Source organism: Coregonus lavaretus (genome assembly GCF_964263955.1).
Source record: "Coregonus lavaretus genome assembly, chromosome: 10".
Taxonomy (NCBI): domain Eukaryota; kingdom Metazoa; phylum Chordata; class Actinopteri; order Salmoniformes; family Salmonidae; genus Coregonus; species Coregonus lavaretus.
The window spans coordinates 34267240-34287600 of NC_139997.1; the positions used below are offsets into that span (position 1 = coordinate 34267240).

The window sequence follows — 20361 nt, forward strand, 5'->3', positions numbered from 1 at the left end:
ATACTCAAATTTTCCCTATACCCATCATGAGGTTGCTACAACCTAGCCTATAACTTAAAGTTTACAACGTAGGTGCACACAGGTCGAGATAAAATGTTTAGGTGACAGACAGTGACACATGGACAGACAGTGACACATTCAATACCGCCTTGCACACTCTTGCTTGCATCTAGCTGATCTAGGGTGTAATCATTTGTCCAACAGACGCAAACGAGAGTTTCTCTATTGGACAAATTCAGGTATGTTTATCCCCATTTCGTTCCGTTTGCTTCTGTTTGAGAAAGGTTTTTCAACAGAATCGGCAGAATGAATACACCCAATTACGCGTTAACACAGTTCACTTTCATAGCAGCCACGTTGTATTCCTTCTCGCATCTATGCGCTCTCTCACCTTTTCCTTTCATTTGTGGACTTCAAAGCACAACACATCAGCTGTATGTGACCAGGCGAAAAAAACTTTCCAAGCCTAACCATATCATAACCGCTACATACAGCATACATCGTTGTCACCATATTAGCTAAAGTAACGTCATAGTCAACACAGCTAATACAACTAATGTGTTTGTAAACCTGCTACAATCATGCAGTAGCCTTACAGTGTATAGTCAGTAAGCAGTTTAGCAGTTACACCGGTGGGCCCCGGTGGCAATTTATCTAAAAAGGATAACTCTTTTAATGTTTTAACATTTTAATTTGTATGAAATTCACTGAGGAGGATGGTCCTCCCCTTCCTCCTCTGAGGAGCTTCCACTGGATGACAGCTACTGTAACATTTGACCACCACTTCCCTCCAAATAATCTAAAGAAAATCTGTCTGTTGTTATCAAGATCGCCTCGAAAGCCCAAGCTTCTCACTTTCCAATAATTGAGTCAATGAGACAAGTTTTGGAAGGATGGAAGCGAGATAAGTAGCCCAGTGTTTCTTTTTTAGGTTTCAGTTTCATACGTGGCCATCATGTCATAGGGAACATAGGAACTGACTTGCTGTCCCCTCTCATCCATGGTTTCATTAAATAAAACAACCACTTGATTTAACTGAAAGAAGAAAGCAAAAGTTCAGCCCACCAATGCCAAAAAACAGTCAAGTTGTTCTGTCCCATTAGGCCTATATATTGTTTTCCCTTCTTTCCAGGCAGAGAACTTAGTCATATGGCATGTTAAATATTGACTGAGTACTTAGTGTATCAAAGTCCTGAGGCCATAGAGTTTCAGTGTGTAGACATTTCAAGGGCCTGTTGTGTGTCGCTATCCTCTCAAGAACCTGGTCATACCGCCTTGCCTGGTTATTGATTAACAGCCAAGAAGAAAGACTTAACATGGCCAGAGAACCAGGGGCCATTGTATACACAGTAAGAACAACTATTTTGCCATCTTTTCACGTCATTCTATTGATTGCATTTAGGTAATTACGGTCCCATGTGGCTCAGTTGCTAAGCCAGGATTGTGAATTCAATTCCCATTGGGACCAGTATGAAAAAAGTGTAAAAAATGTAAGCACTTACTACAGTAAGTCGCTCTGGATAAGAACGTCTGCTAAATGACAAAAATGTAATCAAAGAAGGAGAGGTTTTTAGGTATATAATAATTGTATACTTTTTTTTATTTTATTTTTTACACAGTTAAAGTGTAAACAATGCTTGAAATATATTGCACATGATTTTATACATTCAAACAGCCTTTTGTCAATAGCATACTCCTCGCTTCCACTCTCCTCATCTCCTTCTCAAAACCCATTGTAGGAGAAGGTCAGAGGGGAGGGACCTCTGGCTTTCTCATCCAATTGGTTTTGAGGAGATGAGGAGAGAGGACGCGAGGAGTGTGCAATTGAGAAAAGGCCCATGTATAGTCATAGGGGTGACAGGTGACCGTCTACTTCCGGTCCAAGACAACAGTGTGTTAGTGCTATTGTTTTCTTTGGTCAGAAGCTTAGAGGTCTCTTGTCATTTTCTTTGGTCACTATGGAGTCTGTCCAATAAATGAGATGAATTTAACATACAATGTAATGAACTTACTTGTAGAGTTTGTAATATACCAAACATGTATGCCTGTAATTGTTTCGATTTTGGATAATCACACTTAAAAGTATATATGGTAATGTAAATGAATTGGAGCAGGTGTGAGGGTGGAAGATTCTGGCAATTCAACCTACAAAATCTACAAAAGCACACAGATATACTCTAGGCTACTGCCCAGTTCAATATTTTTGTATGCATTATCGTCACAATGTTTTTTGATTTTTAAAGGTTGGTCATTGTCTCTTTAAGTGTGCAGGTTTCACAGCTGTTTTGGTTGGTTGTCTAGTTATTATTCCCTCATGACCTGGCAGAGATGACAACTAGATTGTTAGGGGAGATTGCCATGCAATAAGAGTCCGAACAGCCTATAAAGAGAGGAACAACATGGTTATAAAATGTTTCTGTTTTCATAGATACTCACTTCTCAGAGTTAGCCACAATACCGTATACTGTGTGTTTCAATCTCACAGAAGTGATCATATAATAAAACCTACTCCTAAAAGCAGATGTGCATAAGTCATGTTTTCCATGGCTCACGTTTAGTGATGTCACAAATCCTTTGTAAAGATATGTTTTTTTAAAGGAAGGTAAAGTGCTATGCATTGTGTAGATTACAGTAGGTGTACTGTACGAATGGTCAGAAATACAGTAACACATCACTAAATAGTGACTCATAGGCTAATCATTACATGTAAAGGATTTATTTGTTTTGTTTTACATCTCAGTATTTGAACTTCTATTCTCAGGATTTTTTTTGTCAACATGTATTTATTTCCTGGGATTTCATATAGCTCTCCTTAAAGTAGCTGAGACTTATCGAAAAGTAAGAGTAGGCTAGGCCTACAGATGATGGCAGTCTAGGTCTGGACCAGGAAATCACAATGTTATTTGCCCATGTTAGTGTTACAGCTTAAAAACGTGGACCGCCCTACAGGTCAGGCTGTTCACACAAGCTAAGGTGTGGTCATGGCTGTTTATTACCAAGAGTAAAAGGAGAATGGACTGAGTTAGAGGGAGAGAGAATAAGAAGAAAAGACGCCAAATCAGTGTTCAAAAGCAACATTTGAACTAATCCAAGGTAAGTCTGGAAATCACTACCTGAAATTGATCTACTGTACATTTGTATAACTTTGTTGTTGTATTAACTTAATAAATAAATGTTATACTGTGGCTAAAATCAGAAGTTTCTTCAACCTTTTTCAGATTTGATAATATCTTATCGGAACATTGAAAGTGGTGTCAACATGAACAATAACCAGGTAACTTCAGTTATATACAGTTGAAGTCAGAAGTTTACATACACTTAGGTTGGAGTCATTAAAACTCGTTTTTCAACCACTCCACAAATGTCTTGTTAACAAACTATAGTTTTGCAAGTCGGTTAGGACATCTACTTTGTGCATGACACAAGTCATTTTTCAAACAATTGTTTACAGACAGATTATTTCACTTATAATTCACTGTATCACAATTCCAGTGGGTCAGAATTTCACTAAGTTGACTGTGCCTTTAAACAGCTTGGTAAATTCCAGAAAATGATGTCATGGCTTTAGAAGCTTCTGATAGGCTAATTGACATAATTTGACTCAATTGGAGGTGTACCTGTGGATGTATTTCAAGGCCTACCTTTAAACTCAGTGCCTCTTTGATTGACATCATGTGAAAATCAAAAGAAATTAGCCAAGACCAGAAACAAAATTGTAGACCTGCACCAGGCTGGGAAGACTGAATCTGCAATAGGTAAGCAGCTTGGTTTGAAGAAATTAACTGTGGGAGCAATTATTAGGAAATGGAAGACATACAAGACCACTGATAATCTCCCTTGATCTGGGGCTCCACGCAAGATCTCACCCCGTGGGGTCAAAATGATCACAAGAACGGTGAGCAAAAATCCCAGAACCACACGGGGGGACCTAGTGAATGACCTGCAGAGAACTGGGACCAAAATAACAAAGCCTACCATCAGTAACACACTACGCCGCCAGGGACTCAAATCCTGCAGTGCGAGACGTGTCCCCCTGCTTAAGACAGTACATGTCCAGGCCCGTCTGAAGTTTGCTAGAGTGCATTTGGATGATCCAGAAGAGGATTGGGAGAATGTCATATGGATAGATGAAATCAAAATAGAACATTTTGGTAAAAACTCAACTCGTTGTGTTTGGAGGACAAAGAATGGTGAGTTGCATCCAAAGAACACCATACCTACTGTGAAGCATGGGGGTGGAAACATCATGCTTTGTTTTTCTGCAAAGGGACTAGGACGACTGATCCGTGTAAAGGAAAGAATGAATGGGGCCATGTATCGTGAGATTTTGAGTGAAAACCACCTTCCATCAGCAAGGGCATTAAAGATGAAACGTGGCTGGGTCTTTCAGCATGACAATGAACCCAAACACACCGCCCGGGCAACGAAGGAGTGGCTTCGTAAGAAGCATTTCAAGGTCCTGGAGTGGCCTAGCCAGTCTCCAGATCTCAACCCCATAGAAAATCTTTGGAGGGAGTTGAAAGTCTGTGTTGCCCAGCGACAGCCCCAAAACATCACTGCTCTAGAGGAGATCTGCATGGAGGAATGGGCCAAAATACCAGCAACAGTGTGTGAAAACCTTGTGAAGACTTACAGAAAACGTTTGACCTGTGTCATTGCCAACAAAGGGTATATAACAAAGTATTGAGAAACTTTTGTTATTGACCAAATACTTATTTTCCACCATAATTTGCAAATAAATTCATAAAAAATCCTACAATGTGATTTTCTGGATTTTTCCCCCTCATTTTGTCTGTCATAGTTGACGTGTACCTATGAATAATATTACAGGCCTCTCTCATCTTTTTAAGTGGGAGAACATGCACAATTGGTGGCTGACTAAATACTTTTTTTCCCCACTGTATATCGACATAACCTGAAAGGCCGCTCAGCAAGGAAGAAGCCACTGCTCCAGATCCACCATAAAAAAGCCAGACTACGGTTTGCAACTGCACATGGGGACAAAGATCTTACTTTTTTGAGAAATGTCCTCTGGTCTGAGGAAACAAAAATAGAACTGTTTGGCCATAATGACCATCGTTATGTTTGGAGGAAAAAGGGGGGACTTGCAAGCCGAAGCACACCATCCCAACCGTGAAGCACGGGGGTGGCAGCATCATGCTGTGGGGGTGCTTTGCTGCAGGAGGGACTGGTGCACTTCACAAAATAGATGGCTTCATGAGGAAGGAAAATTATGTGGATGTATTGAAGCAAGACATCAGTCAGGAAGTTAAAGCTTGGTCGCAAATGGGTCTTCCAAGTGGACAATGACCCCAAGCATACTTCCAAAGTTGAGGCAAAATGGCTTAAGGACAACAAAGTCAAGGTATTGGAGTGGCCATCACAAAGCCCTGACCTCAATCCTATAGAAAATGTGTGGGCAGAACTGAAAAGGCGTGTGCGAGCAAGGAGGCCTACAAACCTGACTCAGTTACACCAGCTCTGTCAGGAGGAATGGGCCAAAATTCACCCAACTTATTGTGGGAAACTTGTGCAAGTTAAACAATTTAAAGGCAATGCTACCAAATACTAATTGAGTGTATGTAAACTTCTGACCCACTGGGAATGTGATGAAAGAAATAAAAGTTTAAATAAATCATTCTCTCTACTATTATTCTGACATTTCACATTCTTAAAATAAAGTTGGGATCCTAACTGACCTAAGACAGGGAGTTTTTACTAGGATTAAATGTCAGGAATTGTGAAAAACTGAGTTTAAATGTATTTGGCTAAGGTGTATGTAAACTTCCGACTTCAACTGTATCTGTCTGATTCAAATTTTGTTTTAGCTATGGGAAATGGGCAGCTACATACAATACATTGCAATACCAATCATAACAGCCATTGAAGTTTAGTGGTAATTACATGATAAACATGACACTACTGTTGTAATGTGTACTGTATGTTCATCATACCATGGAAAAGTGCTCCAATGTATCAAATACTGTACGGATTTCTCTCCCTTCTCTCCGCTTTCCCCAGTCACCAGGTCCCCAGTATGTGAACTATGGATTTCAAGAGGGGGAGGGAACTGAGGGAAGACCCCCTGCATATGCCTCCGCCCCGCAGATGCCCAACGTCCCCCCCTCTATTTACCCTCAGTACACCCCCCAGTACAACCCCCAGTACACCCCTCAGACCATCAAGACCCACAACACGGTCACCCCTGGACTACCACACCTTGTCCCAGTACGAAAAGGTACAGTATTTACCCTTCTACTGATATTCCTCAGTTGATAAACAATGTCAATATATCTGCAGTATACTTTTCATACACCGTCATTTTTTGCCTTCTATTGTTTATTATAAAACGTTGTCTGAGCAGCTTTGAGGTGTCCCATTTGGTCTTCACGTCTGTTTTGCCATGGGATGTCTTGTCTTAATCTCTGTTTTGTCATAGGCTATTATAAGGTTTACAGTGGCTTCAGAAAGTATTCACACCCCTTGACTTTTTCCACATTTTGTTGTGCTACAGCCTGAATTTAATAAAATGAGATTTTGTATCACTGGCCTACACACAATACCCCATAAAGTGGAATTATGTTTTTAGAAATGTTTACAAATTAATCAAAAATTAAAAGCTGAAATGTCTTGAGTCAAAACGTATTCAACCCCTTTTGTTATGGCAAGCCTAAATAAGTTCAAATCAAATCAGGAGTAAACATTTACTTAACAAGTCACATAATAAGTTGCATGGACTTTTGAATGACGACCTCATCTCTGTACCCCACACATACAATTATCTGTACACTCTTAGAAAAAAAGGTGCTATCTAAAACCAATAAGGGTTCTACGGCTGTCCCCATAGGATAACCCTTTGAAGAACCATTTTTGGTTACAGGTAGAACCATTTTGGTTCAAAGTAGATCTATTTTGGTTTCCATGTAGAACCCATTACACAGAGGGTTCTACATAGAACCCAAAAGAGTTCTACCTGGAACCTAAAAGAGTTCTAACTGGAACCAAAAATGGTTATCCTATGGGGACAGCCAAATAACCCTTTTGGAACCCTTTTTTCTAAGAGTGTATGGTCCGTCAGTCGAGCAGTGAATTTCAAACACAGATTCAACCACAAAGACCATCAAGGTTTTCCAATGCCTTGCGAAGAAGGGCACCTGTTGGTAGATGGGTACAAATATCCCTTTGAGCATTGTGAAGTTATTAATTACACTTTGGATGGCGTATCAGTCACTACAAAGATACAGGCATCCTTCCTAACTCAGTTGCCGGAGAGGAAGGAAACCGCTCAGGGCTTTCACCATGAGTTTAATGGCTGTGATAGGAGAAACCTAAGGATGGATCAACAACATTGTAGTTACTCAACAATACTAACCTAAATGACAGAGTGAAAAGAAGGAAGCCTGTACAGAAGAAAAATATTCCCAAAACATGGATCCTGTTTGAAATAAGACACTAAAGTAAATCTGCAAAATATGTGCAAAGAAATTAACTTTATGTCCTAAATACAAAGAGTTATGTTTGGGGCAAATCCAACACAACACATTACTGAGTACAACTCTTCATATAGTTAAGCATTGTTTAGGGTATGCTTGTCATCGGCAATGACTAGGGAGTTTTTTTTAGGATAAAAAGAAACGGAATAGTGCTAAGCACCGCAAAATCCTAGAGAAAAACCTAGTTCAGTCAGCTTTCCAACAGACACTGGGAGACAAATTCACCTTTCAGCAGGACAATAACCTAAAACACAAATTGCTTACCAAGATGACATTGAATGTTCTTGAGTGGCCTAGTTACAGTTTTGACTTAAATCGGCTTGAAAATCTATGTCAAGACTTGAAAATGCCAGTCTAGCCATGATCAATAACCAACTTGACAGAGCTTGAAGAATTTTTTTAATAATAATGTGCAAATATTGTACAATCCAGGTGTGCAAAGCTCTAAGAGCAGTGTTTCCCAAACTCGGTCCTCGGGACCCCAAGGGGTGCACATTTTGTTTTTTCCCGTAACACTACACAGCTGACTCAAATTATCAAAACTTGATGTTTAGTTGATTATTTGAATCAGCTGTGTAGTGCTAGGGCAAAAACCAAAATGTGCACACCTTGGGGTCCCGAGGACCGAGTTTGGGAAACCCTGTCTTTGTGTCACGCCCTGGCTCTGGGGACTCTTATATGTTGAGCCAGGGTGTTAGTTTCTATGTTTTGTGTTCTATGTTCATGTTCTAGTTCATTTGTTTCTATGTTGGCCGGGGTGGTTCCCAATCAAAGGCAGCTGTGGCTTGTTGTCTCTGATTGGGAACCATACTTAGGCAGGCTGTTTTGCACTTGTCATTTGTGGGATCTTGTTCCGGTGAGGTTTGTGTTTGTTAACCTTAGGACTTCACGTATCGTTTTGTTGTTTTGTAAATTGTTGTTTAAAGTACTCATTAAAAGATGTACGCATATCACGCTGCGCCTTGGTCCGTTGCTTACGACGATCGTGACACTTTGAGACTTACCGGGAAAGACTCACAGCTGTAATCGCTGCCAAAGTTGATTATAATATGTATTGACTAAGGGGTGTGAATACTCATGTAATTGATATATTTTTGTATTTCATTTTCAATAAATTTGCAAAAATGTCTAAAAACATGTTTTCACTTTGTCATTATGGGGTATTGTGTGTATATGGGTGAGAAAAAACAACAATTTAATCAATTTGGAATTCAGGCTGTAACACAACAAAATGTGGAAAAAGTCAAGGGTTATGAATACTTTCTGAAGGTACTGTATAGCGTGTTAAGTAGCACTGTTTTCACTTAGTAGCAGTCAACATCTGATGCTACACTTAAATGCAAAACAAGCCTTTCCATGGTTTCAGGGTGATAAACAAGGAACCAATGGTCAAATGATATGTAAATATTTTGGTCTAGGGTTGAGAGTTCTACGTTAAAAGGTAGAACAAGAGAGCCTCTTATTGTTCGTATTTTTAGTGTATTTTAAGTTTTGTTTCTTATCTCTTTCAGTGGTGAAGAAAAGTCCCTGTAAATGTATTGTGGCCTTAATCCTCAGTGTCTTAGTTCTCCTTGGGGCAGCCGGCGCGTTGGTTTGGTATTTCTGTACGTACATTACACAGTCTCCTCTCATACAGTATCAGTATCTCCATTGATGCTCTTGACATAAGCTGACATAATATTAATAATGTTGCCATTATTTAAATGCTTTCTATGAAAGACTAGTTGACATAAGCAAATTCAGCTTGCGAATTCATCTTGCTATCCAAAGACGCGTTTGCCTATGTAGTTTATAGGTGTATCTGGAAGCAAAGGAAAATGACCATGTAGTTCTTATTCAATCATTGAAAAGGCCAAGAAGAGTAAGCTTATAGTCATGGTCAGAGCTGTGATGCCCTGTCTTGTGTGTGTGTGTGTGTCCACAGTGTCCTACCAGTGTGTGTTGGGGAGGTCCTGTAGCGAGGGAGGTGTGTGTCTGAGTGCCTCTCAGTGGTGTGATGGCATCAGAGACTGTCCAGGAGGAGAGGATGAGTCACAGTGCCGTATGTGTCCACTTAATCATGTTTATCATTACACTTAGAGTATGCTGTTGACCAATGCTGTGTTCAGGAACACACTGTTAAAATAAATGTAGATATGGGGGTTGTTCACACTTTGCTACAGTATGGTTAATTATATGATTTTTGTTTTCATGCTTTTCTCCCTGAATTGAACGCTGTTCTAACATCAATCTCTACTTTCCAGTACGCCTCCATGGGTCTGGTTCTGTGCTGCAGAGTTACTCGTCAGACAGTCAGACGTGGAAGCCAGTGTGTGCTGATGACTGGAATGACAACATTGGCAGGGCCACCTGTCAGCAGATTGGATACAGCAGGTGGGTCACCAGGAGAAATAGGATCACATACTGTACATGTCATAGAGTATCAACTGTGATCACTTTCACTTATATATTCTGTGCTGTACATTATGTACATAACATAAGTGATATTTGAGGGGCTGACCATACCTATCTCTTTTTCCAAGTGGGTCCTATGTTCGGTTCTCACAAAGAAACCCAGGCTCCTTGGCCTTTGAGGGCTATATGAAGCTGTCTGGCTTTGACCCTCATTCCCTTCTACAGGGGCAGCTAACCAGCAGGTGACGAGAACATTCAATCCAACCTTTTTTTACTGAGTAAATATACCAACATTTAAAAATACAGAATATACCTTTTCTGAGTTGTGGGGAATAAATCAAAAATGTACTTCATGTATGGAATTGCTTTTTTTTTTATGTACAGAATTGCTTCCGTAAACATTTATATGACTCTCATGGTGTAATTTCCTCCTGCAGTCCCTACTGCTCAGCACAAGCAGTCTCCCTGCAGTGTATTGGTAAGTCATTACTTTATCCTAACACTGATTATATGCACAGACACAGCTGACCTTCAGGTTAGGACAGAGCTTATAGAAACACAGTCAGGAATGGGAACTCAACAGAAGGAGTTATTGACAGGAGATTGACAACCTTGACATTTAGATGATCTGTGATATATGTAACTGGTTTACTACTCTGGTCTATGTCTTGACCAGGGACTTTGGGTTGGCTATGGAAACATGAAGATGCTCTAGTACCAAACTAGAGAACCAAACTGAAGTAAAAACACTTTAACCCTAAAAGTACCAACTGGGGGCAATTTGACCCCCTCAACAAAATATGAAATATCACATTTACATAAGTATTCAGACCCTTTACTCAGTACTTTGTTGAAGCACCTTTGGCAGCGATTACTGCCTCGAGTCTTCTTGGGTATGACGCTACAAGCTTGGCACACCTGTATTTGGGGAGTTTCTCCCATTCTTCTCTGCAGATCCTCTCAAGCTCTGTCAGGTTGGATGGGGAGCGTTGCTACACAGCTATTTTCAGGTCTCTCCAGAGAAGTTCAATCGGGTTCAAGTCCGGACTCTGGCTGGGCCACTCAAGGACATTCAGAGACTTGTCCCGAAGCCACTCCTGCGTTGTCTTGGCTGTGTGCTTAGGGTCGTTGTCGTGTTGGAAGGTGTCCGTTCGCCCCAGTCTGAGGTCCTGAGCGCTCTGGAGCATGTTTTCATCAAGGATCTCTCTGTACTTTGCTCTGTTCATCTTTCCCTCGATCCTGACTAGACTCCCAGTCCCTGCCGCTGAAAAACATCCCCACAGCATGATGCTGCCACCACCATGCTTCACCGTAGGGATGGTGCCAGGTTTCCTCCAGACGTGATGCTTGGCATTCAGGCCAAAGAGTTCAATCTTGGTTTCATCAGACCAGAGAATCTTGTTTCTCATGGTCTGAGAGTCTTTAGGTGCCTTTTGGCAAACTCCATGTGGGCTGTCATGTGCCTTTTACTGAGGAGTGGCTTCCATCTGGCCACTCTACCATTAAGGTCTGATTGGTGGAGTACTGCACAGATGGTTGTCCTTCTGGAAGGTTCTCCCATCTCCACAGAGGAACTCTGGAGCTCTGTCAGAGTGACCATCGGGTTCTTGGTCACCTCCCTGACCAAGGCCCTTCTCCCCCGATTGCTCAGTTTGGCCGGGCGGCAAGCTCTAGGAAGAGTCTTCGTGGTTCTGAACTTCTTCCATTTAAGAATAATGGAGGCCACTGTGTTTTTGGGGACCTTCAATGCTGCAGAAATGTTTTGGTACCCTTCCCCAGATCTGTGCCTCGACACAATCCTGTCTCGGAGCTCTACGGACAATTCCTTCGACCTCCTTCGGCTTGGTTTTTGCGCTGACATGCACTGTCAACTGTGGGACCTTACATAGGCAGGTGTGTGCCTTTCCAAATCATGTCCAATCAATTGGATTTACCACCGGTGGACTTCAATCAAGTTGTAGAAACATCTCAAGGATGATCAGTGGAAACAGGATGGACCAGAGCTCAATTTCGAGTCTCATTGCAAAAGGTCTGAAAAAAAATCTAAAAACCTGTTTTCATTTTGTCATGATAGGGTATTGTGTGTAGATTGATGAGGAAAGAAATTGAATTGAATCAATTGTAGAATAAGGCTGTAATGTAACAAAATGTGGAGTCAAGGGGTCTGAATACTTTCCGAAGGCACTGTATGTAGCCTGTCTACCCATCCACATCGCGCCGGCCAAAACGACACGCCCACTAGCGTTTCTTCTTCATGATGACTCTGGATTTGCGTTTCTTCCCTGACATCTTATAGAATGCAAACACATTCTGACCATTCTGGTTGGACCAGAGCCAGGGCCAGAGCTATCATTGGCTTTGATACTGTAATTGGTTAGAGACGATCTAGTCGCTGATTGATTTGTTTTGTACAACGCCCCTCATTTTGACGTGAGCACAAACTTCTAGGATTGAAGCAACAATAACAAAAAAAAAAGCAATTGGAACTGAGTTGATAGCCCATAGCATTCCAAAGTTCGAGTGAAATGTCTGAAATGTCATGTCGCCCATATCGGCGGCCATCTTAGGTCCTAAAGGTTTGTCATAGCTTAATCAACAATTTCTCAACCTCTAAGTATCACAGAAACATAACACTTTGAATGAATAACAGAAACATTTTCATGATAAATTGCTATGGATGAAATTGATCAAAACATGAAAAATATATAAAAACATCAATTTTTGTATTACTGCTTGACAGTCTCTTTGCAATCATTACCAATAAAAAAAAAATGACAGCAGTTGTCACTTTAGGGTTATAAATATGTTGGCGCTGTTAGGGTTAAAGCCTCTTTATCCATCAGAGAAGTGATCCCTGTTTTGTTAAGTTAAAACCAGACTGGCTACCCCTCTTTGCCCTACAGTATCTTGTGAAAGCCTGAAAGACTAGCTGAGATTTGGCTCTGGGTGCCCAGATTACTTTACAGTTAATCTTGGAAATGAGAAAGTTGGGTTGGATTCTGTGTGTTGTTGTCTTGCTTCCAGACTGTGGTGTGAGGGTCGCGGCCCCTAGGAGCCGTATTGTAGGAGGCGACTTAGCGGTGAGCGGGGCTTGGCCCTGGCAGGTCAGTCTGCACTCCAACTACCAGCACCAGTGTGGAGGCTCCATCATCAGCCCTGAGTGGATCGTCACTGCAGCCCACTGTGTAGAAACGTGGGTGTGACTCAATCTAACCTCATACCAAGGCTAATTTAATACTTACTACTAAAGACAGAGAGCTGGCTGGTGAACGAGACTAGACTCATTCATCTGTTCCTCTCAGAGGAGATTCCTCAAGGGAGGTATAGAAAGATTATACTCCTCAACATTTTAATGAATAAACATACAAAATAAAAACTATTTTAAAAAATCATCCTTGTAAATTAAACTAAACTACAGCATGATTTTGTGGTGGGAGCACTGCAACCATGAAACCAGCAGAGAGATAACCTCAGGACTTACTATTGTCTGTTTCCTCTGGGTCCTTCAATATGAATTCAATCACTTTCTGACTGCACCCCTTTTCATTTAAACAAAACCTTCCATACATGTTTGCCCATGGTAGAAGTGGTCAGAAAGTGACTTTTTGGACCGGAATGGCAAAAACATTCAGAAAATAGAGGTGGTCAAAGTGACCCATTTTTCAAAATCACTGAAAAAGATAAACGGTTGAGTTTGATGTCATTTGAAAGCTTACAAACAGGGTTGTCCAACTATTCTATGATGTCTTTTTAAAATAACATTAAAAAATTCTAACCTTTAACGTCAATTATTTAAAAACTTGTAAATTCTGATTTAAAAAATAAATAATTCACAAATGTTGTAGCTTAGACCCTATTTTACATAAACTGAGTTGTTTGTGTTGTGCCCGTCATCGGTTGAGACATAGCATACTCTTGAATACAGGGTGGGAGTTGAAGCTTTTTATAGATAATGTTAAAGATAAATATATATATATATATATATATACATATATAAAATAAATTCTTCAATAAATCATAAAACAGTTTGACAACCCTGTTTGTAAGCTTTCAAATTGTATCATACCCAATCGTTAAAAAAATTATGTGATGAACACATGGATGTCTCATGGTAGGGTGGGGTATGCAAAATGGGTAAACTTTGAGCACCTCTATCTCCTGAATATTTCTGCATTCAGGTCCAAAAAGTCACTTTCTGATCACTTTTACCATTGGCAAAGGTTTCATTCAAACTAAAAGGAGTGCAGTCAGAAAATGATTGAAATCATATGGAACAACCCCTCTGTCATTGTGTATGGTAGGCTATCACGGCCCAGTCAGTGGACGGTGTATGCTGGCTATTTGACCCTGATACAGATGGCTTCTGGCACTGGCAATTCAGTGGGACGCATCATCTCTCACAAAAAATATGATAAGCAGACTAAGGATAATGACATCGCTCTTATGAAACTGAACACACCCCTCACTATGTCAGGTAAGTTACTGGTCTATTTCAAACATTTTAATGACAAATTACCTTGGGGTTTGGAAAAAGAACAGTATGATGTGAATTGTCACAAATGCATAGTAAAGTTGCATTCAACCTTTTCAATTTTGTGAAGGAACCCTAACATAGTTAATATTATTTATAATATATATTTTTTTAACGTGTCAATGTTTTGGAAGTCATATTGGAGTACAACACTCCAAGCCAGTCTTAAATGTTTTGGGTTGTAGATAAGGTGGGACCAGTGTGTCTGCCCAACGTCGGAGTGAATCTGACTCCCCAGCGAGAAGCCTGGATCTCTGGATGGGGATCCATTAGGAGCGGTGGTAAGACAACTTTTATTACAGGACCAATGACTGTCATTATTAAACACAGGTCATCAGAATAAAATCTATTTGTTGTATTAAATCTTTATGATTGACAATAATTTTGATGACTCCAGGGCCGGTGTCAGAAAACCTGCATCAGGCCCAGATCACCATGTACAGCAGACAGACATGTAACGCACCGTTGGTGTACAATGGACTTGTCACCGCCTCTATGATCTGTGCTGGGACACTGGCAGGAGGAGTGGACTCATGTCAGGTCAGATTCACACATAAAACCACATACTGTACATGTGCGGCACATACTGTAGGCTATCTAATCTTTTTAAATAGATATTTATGGGAAGTTCTTTTTACATCCTACTTGATGCTACATGTATTCTTTCTTATTTGATCTCATCTTATGATTTGTTGTTTTCTTATTGTGTTATGATAGAGCGGATCTTGGTATAGTGAAGAAATAAACATGCTCTGGAAGGTATAAAGTTATGATCCCATGAGGTAATGCTAACTTAGGGGTTCACTTTTGTGTCTTGCAGGGGGACAGTGGAGGACCCATGGTGGCCAAGGAGGGTTCATTATGGTGGCTGGTAGGGGACACTAGCTGGGGTATAGGTTGTGCTCTGAATAACAAGCCAGGAATCTACGCCAATGTCTCCCACTTCCTCCCCTGGATATATGAACAAATGCAGGTAAGTACTAACAGTAGGACAAATGATAACAGAAATTGATTTATTGTAAGATAAGAAAAGATAGCATTTTATTGTCTCTTTTCACATTCATCTGTTTTGCGTAACTCTATACAGGACATAATACATAAATAAATGTAGAAGGCAAGGGACTATGCAAATTATATACAAAAATAAACATTAACAAATGATAAACCATGGAGTCACCAATCAGTGAAGTATGTATGTGGATCCAATAAAACATTATTACCTTTTAACATATTTTATCCATATTGAATTTCCTTGCAGAGAAATTGACGGAGATACCAATGATGACGGCCCCTTTCGCTAATCAAATTCACCTGTCTGAAATGTGGCTTCTGAATACATTACACGTACACTGCTTTCAGAGAAGATTTTTGGTGCCTGTTGACTTGAATATTTAGGTTCTCAGGGAATGTCCATTTGCCATTTTTTTATTAATACATTGTTATATATATTTTTATCATGGTGAGGGAAGGTATGCAGGAATTGTCATTTTGACAGGGAGTCTAAGTGTAAGTAACACTTTATTTGGATAGTCCATCTGTAGATGCTCCACAAACTATCTACTAACTCTAACCCTTATCCTAACCGTAAACCTAACACTAACCCTTATTCTAAACCTAACCCTAACTGTAACCTTAGCAAGCACTTGTTTATCAACAGATAGTTTGTTGACAGTATGACCATCTGTAGAGCATCTACAGATGTACTATCCGGACTATACAAATAAAGTGTGACCATCCCGTACACTCTGCATTCTTGTACACACATAAATCAATGTTTTGGTCATATACTTTTTTGTTTTACATGATCACAGCCTTTTCTCATTTTTATGAACCTGGGTATGAGAATATAAAGTATTTATTTACAAAAAAAATAGATTTCTTTTTTTGCAGTGTTTTGTTGGGTGTGAGTCAGACACTGATACAGGTTTACACTTGCACATTCAATACAGCCAGCCCAGGTTAAAACAATGAATACATGTACAGTATGTTGTTATGATGGTATGCATAATGGATTTTGAATGGGAGCTACTTTGAGGGGGGTGCCATAAGCCAACAGGGCTCCATAGTTAATGTGTGATGAACTATGATGGAGGATCGTTCATGCTGATAACATGCATGCTTCAGACCTGGAAGTCTGTCCTTCCCTTTCTAAGATTAGTTGTTTTTGACAACCCCTCTCCACTCATAAGTTACAATGCAGTAGTGGCTGTGTTTGTTATTGTGTCACATGACTCTTATGAGGGTTAAATGAGATCTTTCATAACATGATAGTCATCATAGTAATACAACCACAGAGAATGGCAATTATCCTCCATTGCAGTTCACAGATGATACATGTGATTTCGAAAGAAAATGTCAAAATATTTCTGAGTCTGACTGGCCTACCTTGTCACCCCAGATCAAACGCAGCGGAATGATCTTTCCTGATGACGTTCACGTCATAACAGTATAAAGTTACAATAAAGATGTCATAAACTGACAATCAGGACAATCCTTACCATTGTCAACCACAATATGCACCCCGCTGCCCATAGTGTGCAGGAAAAGAAAATAGGATAGTTCATGATAGTTCATTTTAATTATCGTTCATTTGCATGTAAATCAATAATAATCCACACTTCTTGTTTAAGTTAAGTCTTACACTGTATAAACTATTCATATACATATTATACACATTTTAAAAATGCTAGCAACTGTTTATATCTGTGATTAATAAGGGAGTGTCTGTTTTCTGTGAATTCATTTCCTGGAGCTGTTTCTGTATGGGACACAAAGACAGCAAGAAACTCAAACATGACTGCTTCCTTATGTGCTTATGTGCCAAGATGTAGACTAAGAGTGACTCAGCTTAGGTTTGTGATACCTCCCTCTCAGACCATTGTTTTGGAAGTGCTTTTATTTTCACCTGTTGAAGGGTAAAAGTCCTGAATGTGTCTTTTTGGAAAACATTTATTGAACATACAGCTGTAGCCAGCCTCTAACTCAGCGTTTCTCAAACTCGGTCCTGGAACCCCCCAAAAAATGATTAGTTGGTTATTTGAATCAGCTGTGTAATGCTAGGGGGCACCCCTTGGGGTCCCCAGGACCGAGTTTGGGAAACCCTCTTCTAGCTGTAATATTATACATTTTATTGGTATGTTTATCAATAGGACATAGTACACACACCAGGGATTGGACCGTACGGAGAGTGCTATGAGCAGGTCCCCCCTGTCCATGTAATCTTATTCATTATAATTAGGCAAAACTGATCCTAGAGCAGCACCTACGCTGAGATGGTTTATGAATACGGGCCCTGGAGGATTGGATAAAATAGCAATAGATATAGGCCTACATTACCTGATCTCACCTCAGGGTGGTGCTCCAACATCTACACTCAGAAACAACATTTTATTTTTGCAGTGCATACCACCTAGTCAACCCCCGAGCCATATATTGTGTTCTGTTGACTTAAATATTTATTTCTCTCTTTTTCCTCCGTCTCTCTTCTCTCCCCCTCCCCTCCTCTTTCTCTCTCCTCTCCCCTCTCTCCTCTCTACTTTGTCTCCTCTCCCCTCTCTCATCTCTACTTTCTCTCCTCCCCTCCTCTCTCTTCTTTCTCCCTCTCTCTACTTTCTATCCTCCCCTCCTCTCTCCTCTTCTTTCTCCCCTCTCCGCTCTCCCCATCAGCATGGCTGTCCAATCACAGCTCATTGAGGCTGGCTTGCTAATTGGAAGATGCTCAGTCACAGAGGCTGCATCTGCTACCTGTTTGTACCAATTAACAGACCCATGACACAGCACTGACACCTCTTCAATGGGTTAACAGATGCTGCAATTAGACACTAATTTGAATGGCCGCCTGTTTAGCATGAGGGCCCTCGTTGGCACTGCATCATCCCAGCCGGGGGACCACCGGCCCGGCTTTTATCTACAGTATGTGCTATTTTTGCTGCCTCTCTCTCTCTCTTTAACGAGCCGTGGGAAGGCAAGGAAGGGAAACCCTGGTGTGTTGACAAACAAACGCTCAGCAATGAGCTAAATGTGCCCTCTCCTTGTTCTGTGATAGTCACTGTCACTGAGTAAGAGGTGACTGGCAAGTTAGATAAGGGGTTGTATAGTTAGTTTGGATAGGTAGATAGAATCATGACTCTTAAATGTTTCAGTTCGCCGGTAGGGGGGTCCTGCGTGCTCTGGGCATTACTGACTCAAATGAACAAAATTAGTTGAAAGATTAGTTATTTTGACTGAACGAATTGAAAAATCTGAATCAGTAAAAAGAGCCGAACGTCTCATTACTACTGTATATACTATTTATCGTTTGTCTGTATACTCTGTTTATTGTGGCAGCACCATTCCACCAAGTCAAATTCCTGTACATGCGAATGAATTTGGCGAATAAAGGTGATTCTGAATCTGATTCTGATTTGGAAGGCAAGAAGGGATTCAGAACCCTTCTGAATCTGAATAAGCTTTTTAAATGTTATCTGTCTTTCTTTTAAATAGTGCTTGAGCATTAGTGTTTACCTCAGTATCTTTTTAACTTTAACATCAGGAGTTTGAGTAATCTGATACGTTTAAAAATGAGAATGTTTTAAGCTGTACCTACAGTATATGGAAATATTTGTATTTTCTGTGATTTGATTGAGCAGAGAGTAGGAGAATAGAAGGTATGGGTGAATCAGAAGCATATTGTATTTTCTGGTGTTGATTAAATTAACTTAACACTTAGTTGTGTAAAATAACCCTAGTGTTGGTGTTAATAACAGAGTTGATTGTGATTGTGTCATTTTTACTATGTGTAGACTAAAACACTCAATCAAAATCATTATCATATTTCCCAGCATGCTCTATTGCAGGTTGATTTCAGAATGGTTTGTTTTAATATCTGTGTTTTGCATGTACCATGATTGGTTGATTCATCTTTTGCTACACAAAGATAAATAAATAAATGTTTCTAAACAAATCCAATATGTTTTTTTTTTTTGTTTTTTTTCTTTCTTTGGGGGTAGATCAGCTTAATATTGCAGATAGATTGTAACTTCCATCAATGTAATTGTCTGCATCACTTCCAATCCCCCATGTTTTTTATATATATACTACCCTTTATCACTTTTCAACCCCGCCATCCTTTCCCTACTTGGGGTAAATTAGTGAACAACAATGCCCAGGCCTCTACTTCCGGCCTATACTTACTATCTACACCTTATGGACACAGTCAATTTTACAATAATTATATTTTATTTTGTTTTTGCTCCTGAACTTCTTCTACTCTCAACCTCTCCGATCATTTTCATGATGTCCATCCAGTTTGCTTCTATATGCCATATCTTTTTAACTGTGCTCTTTCCCAAAAGCTCCCAACATACAACCTATATACTTATTATGGACACAGTGTGCTTGTTATCTTGTTATTATTTGTTGTTATTTGCTATTAGTCCCATCCTTCAACTCCATTCAACACCTCCCATCTATCTCTTAACACCATCCATATAGGATTTCTATTTGCCATATATATTTCAACCGTACTGTGATGTTTTACAAAAGTTCTGAACCTTTCTATTCTCATTGCTTCTACAGATTGTGAATTGAAAATAAACATTTTTGCTAAAAGTATTATTATATTATTGATTGATTGACTATGACTTTTCAGATCACCCAGTAATGCTATCTGCAAGGTTAGCTCCAGGTAAATATTGCAATCCTTTAGCCATTCCTGGACCTGTGTCCAAAAACAAGCTACAAATGGACAGAACCAAAACAAATGATCTAATGATTCTGTCTCTTCACAGCAAAATCTGCAGAGCTGGGAAGATTGTATCCCCCATATAAATAACGTTCTATTGGTAGCAAGAATTTCATATAATAATTTAAATTGAAAGATTCTAATTTTTGAATCCGGTGTCGTTTTGCGTGTCAGTTCATAAACACTATGCCATGGGATCGGTACGTCAAAAATCTCTTCCC

At 40.0% G+C, this 20361-nt stretch overlaps 1 protein-coding gene across 1 annotated transcript; it reads left to right on the forward strand.

The window, feature by feature from the left end:
- Positions 1-1262: 1262 nt before the first annotated feature.
- On the forward strand, positions 1263-16952 carry LOC311135973 (transmembrane protease serine 2-like). Its single transcript, XM_084170017.1, has 15 exons — positions 1263-1349; positions 2950-3093; positions 3219-3274; positions 6022-6238; positions 9005-9097; positions 9418-9534; positions 9737-9866; positions 10016-10129; positions 10325-10365; positions 12912-13080; positions 14189-14361; positions 14604-14699; positions 14816-14958; positions 15239-15391; positions 15677-16952. Exons 3-15 carry the CDS (start codon positions 3260-3262, stop codon positions 15683-15685), a joined length of 1470 nt encoding a protein of 489 aa, XP_084026143.1. The 5' UTR covers positions 1263-1349; positions 2950-3093; positions 3219-3259; the 3' UTR covers positions 15686-16952.
- Positions 16953-20361: the final 3409 nt, after the last annotated feature.

What these genes read in the sequence shown, in the direction of transcription:
- LOC311135973 (XM_084170017.1), top strand. An exon ending in CGCGTTGGTTTGGTATTTCT is followed by an intron (nt 9,098 to 9,417) that starts GTACGTACATTA and finishes GTGTGTCCACAG; the next exon opens with TGTCCTACCAGTGTGTGTTG. An exon ending in GCAGCCCACTGTGTAGAAAC is followed by an intron (nt 13,081 to 14,188) that starts GTGGGTGTGACT and finishes TGTGTATGGTAG; the next exon opens with GCTATCACGGCCCAGTCAGT.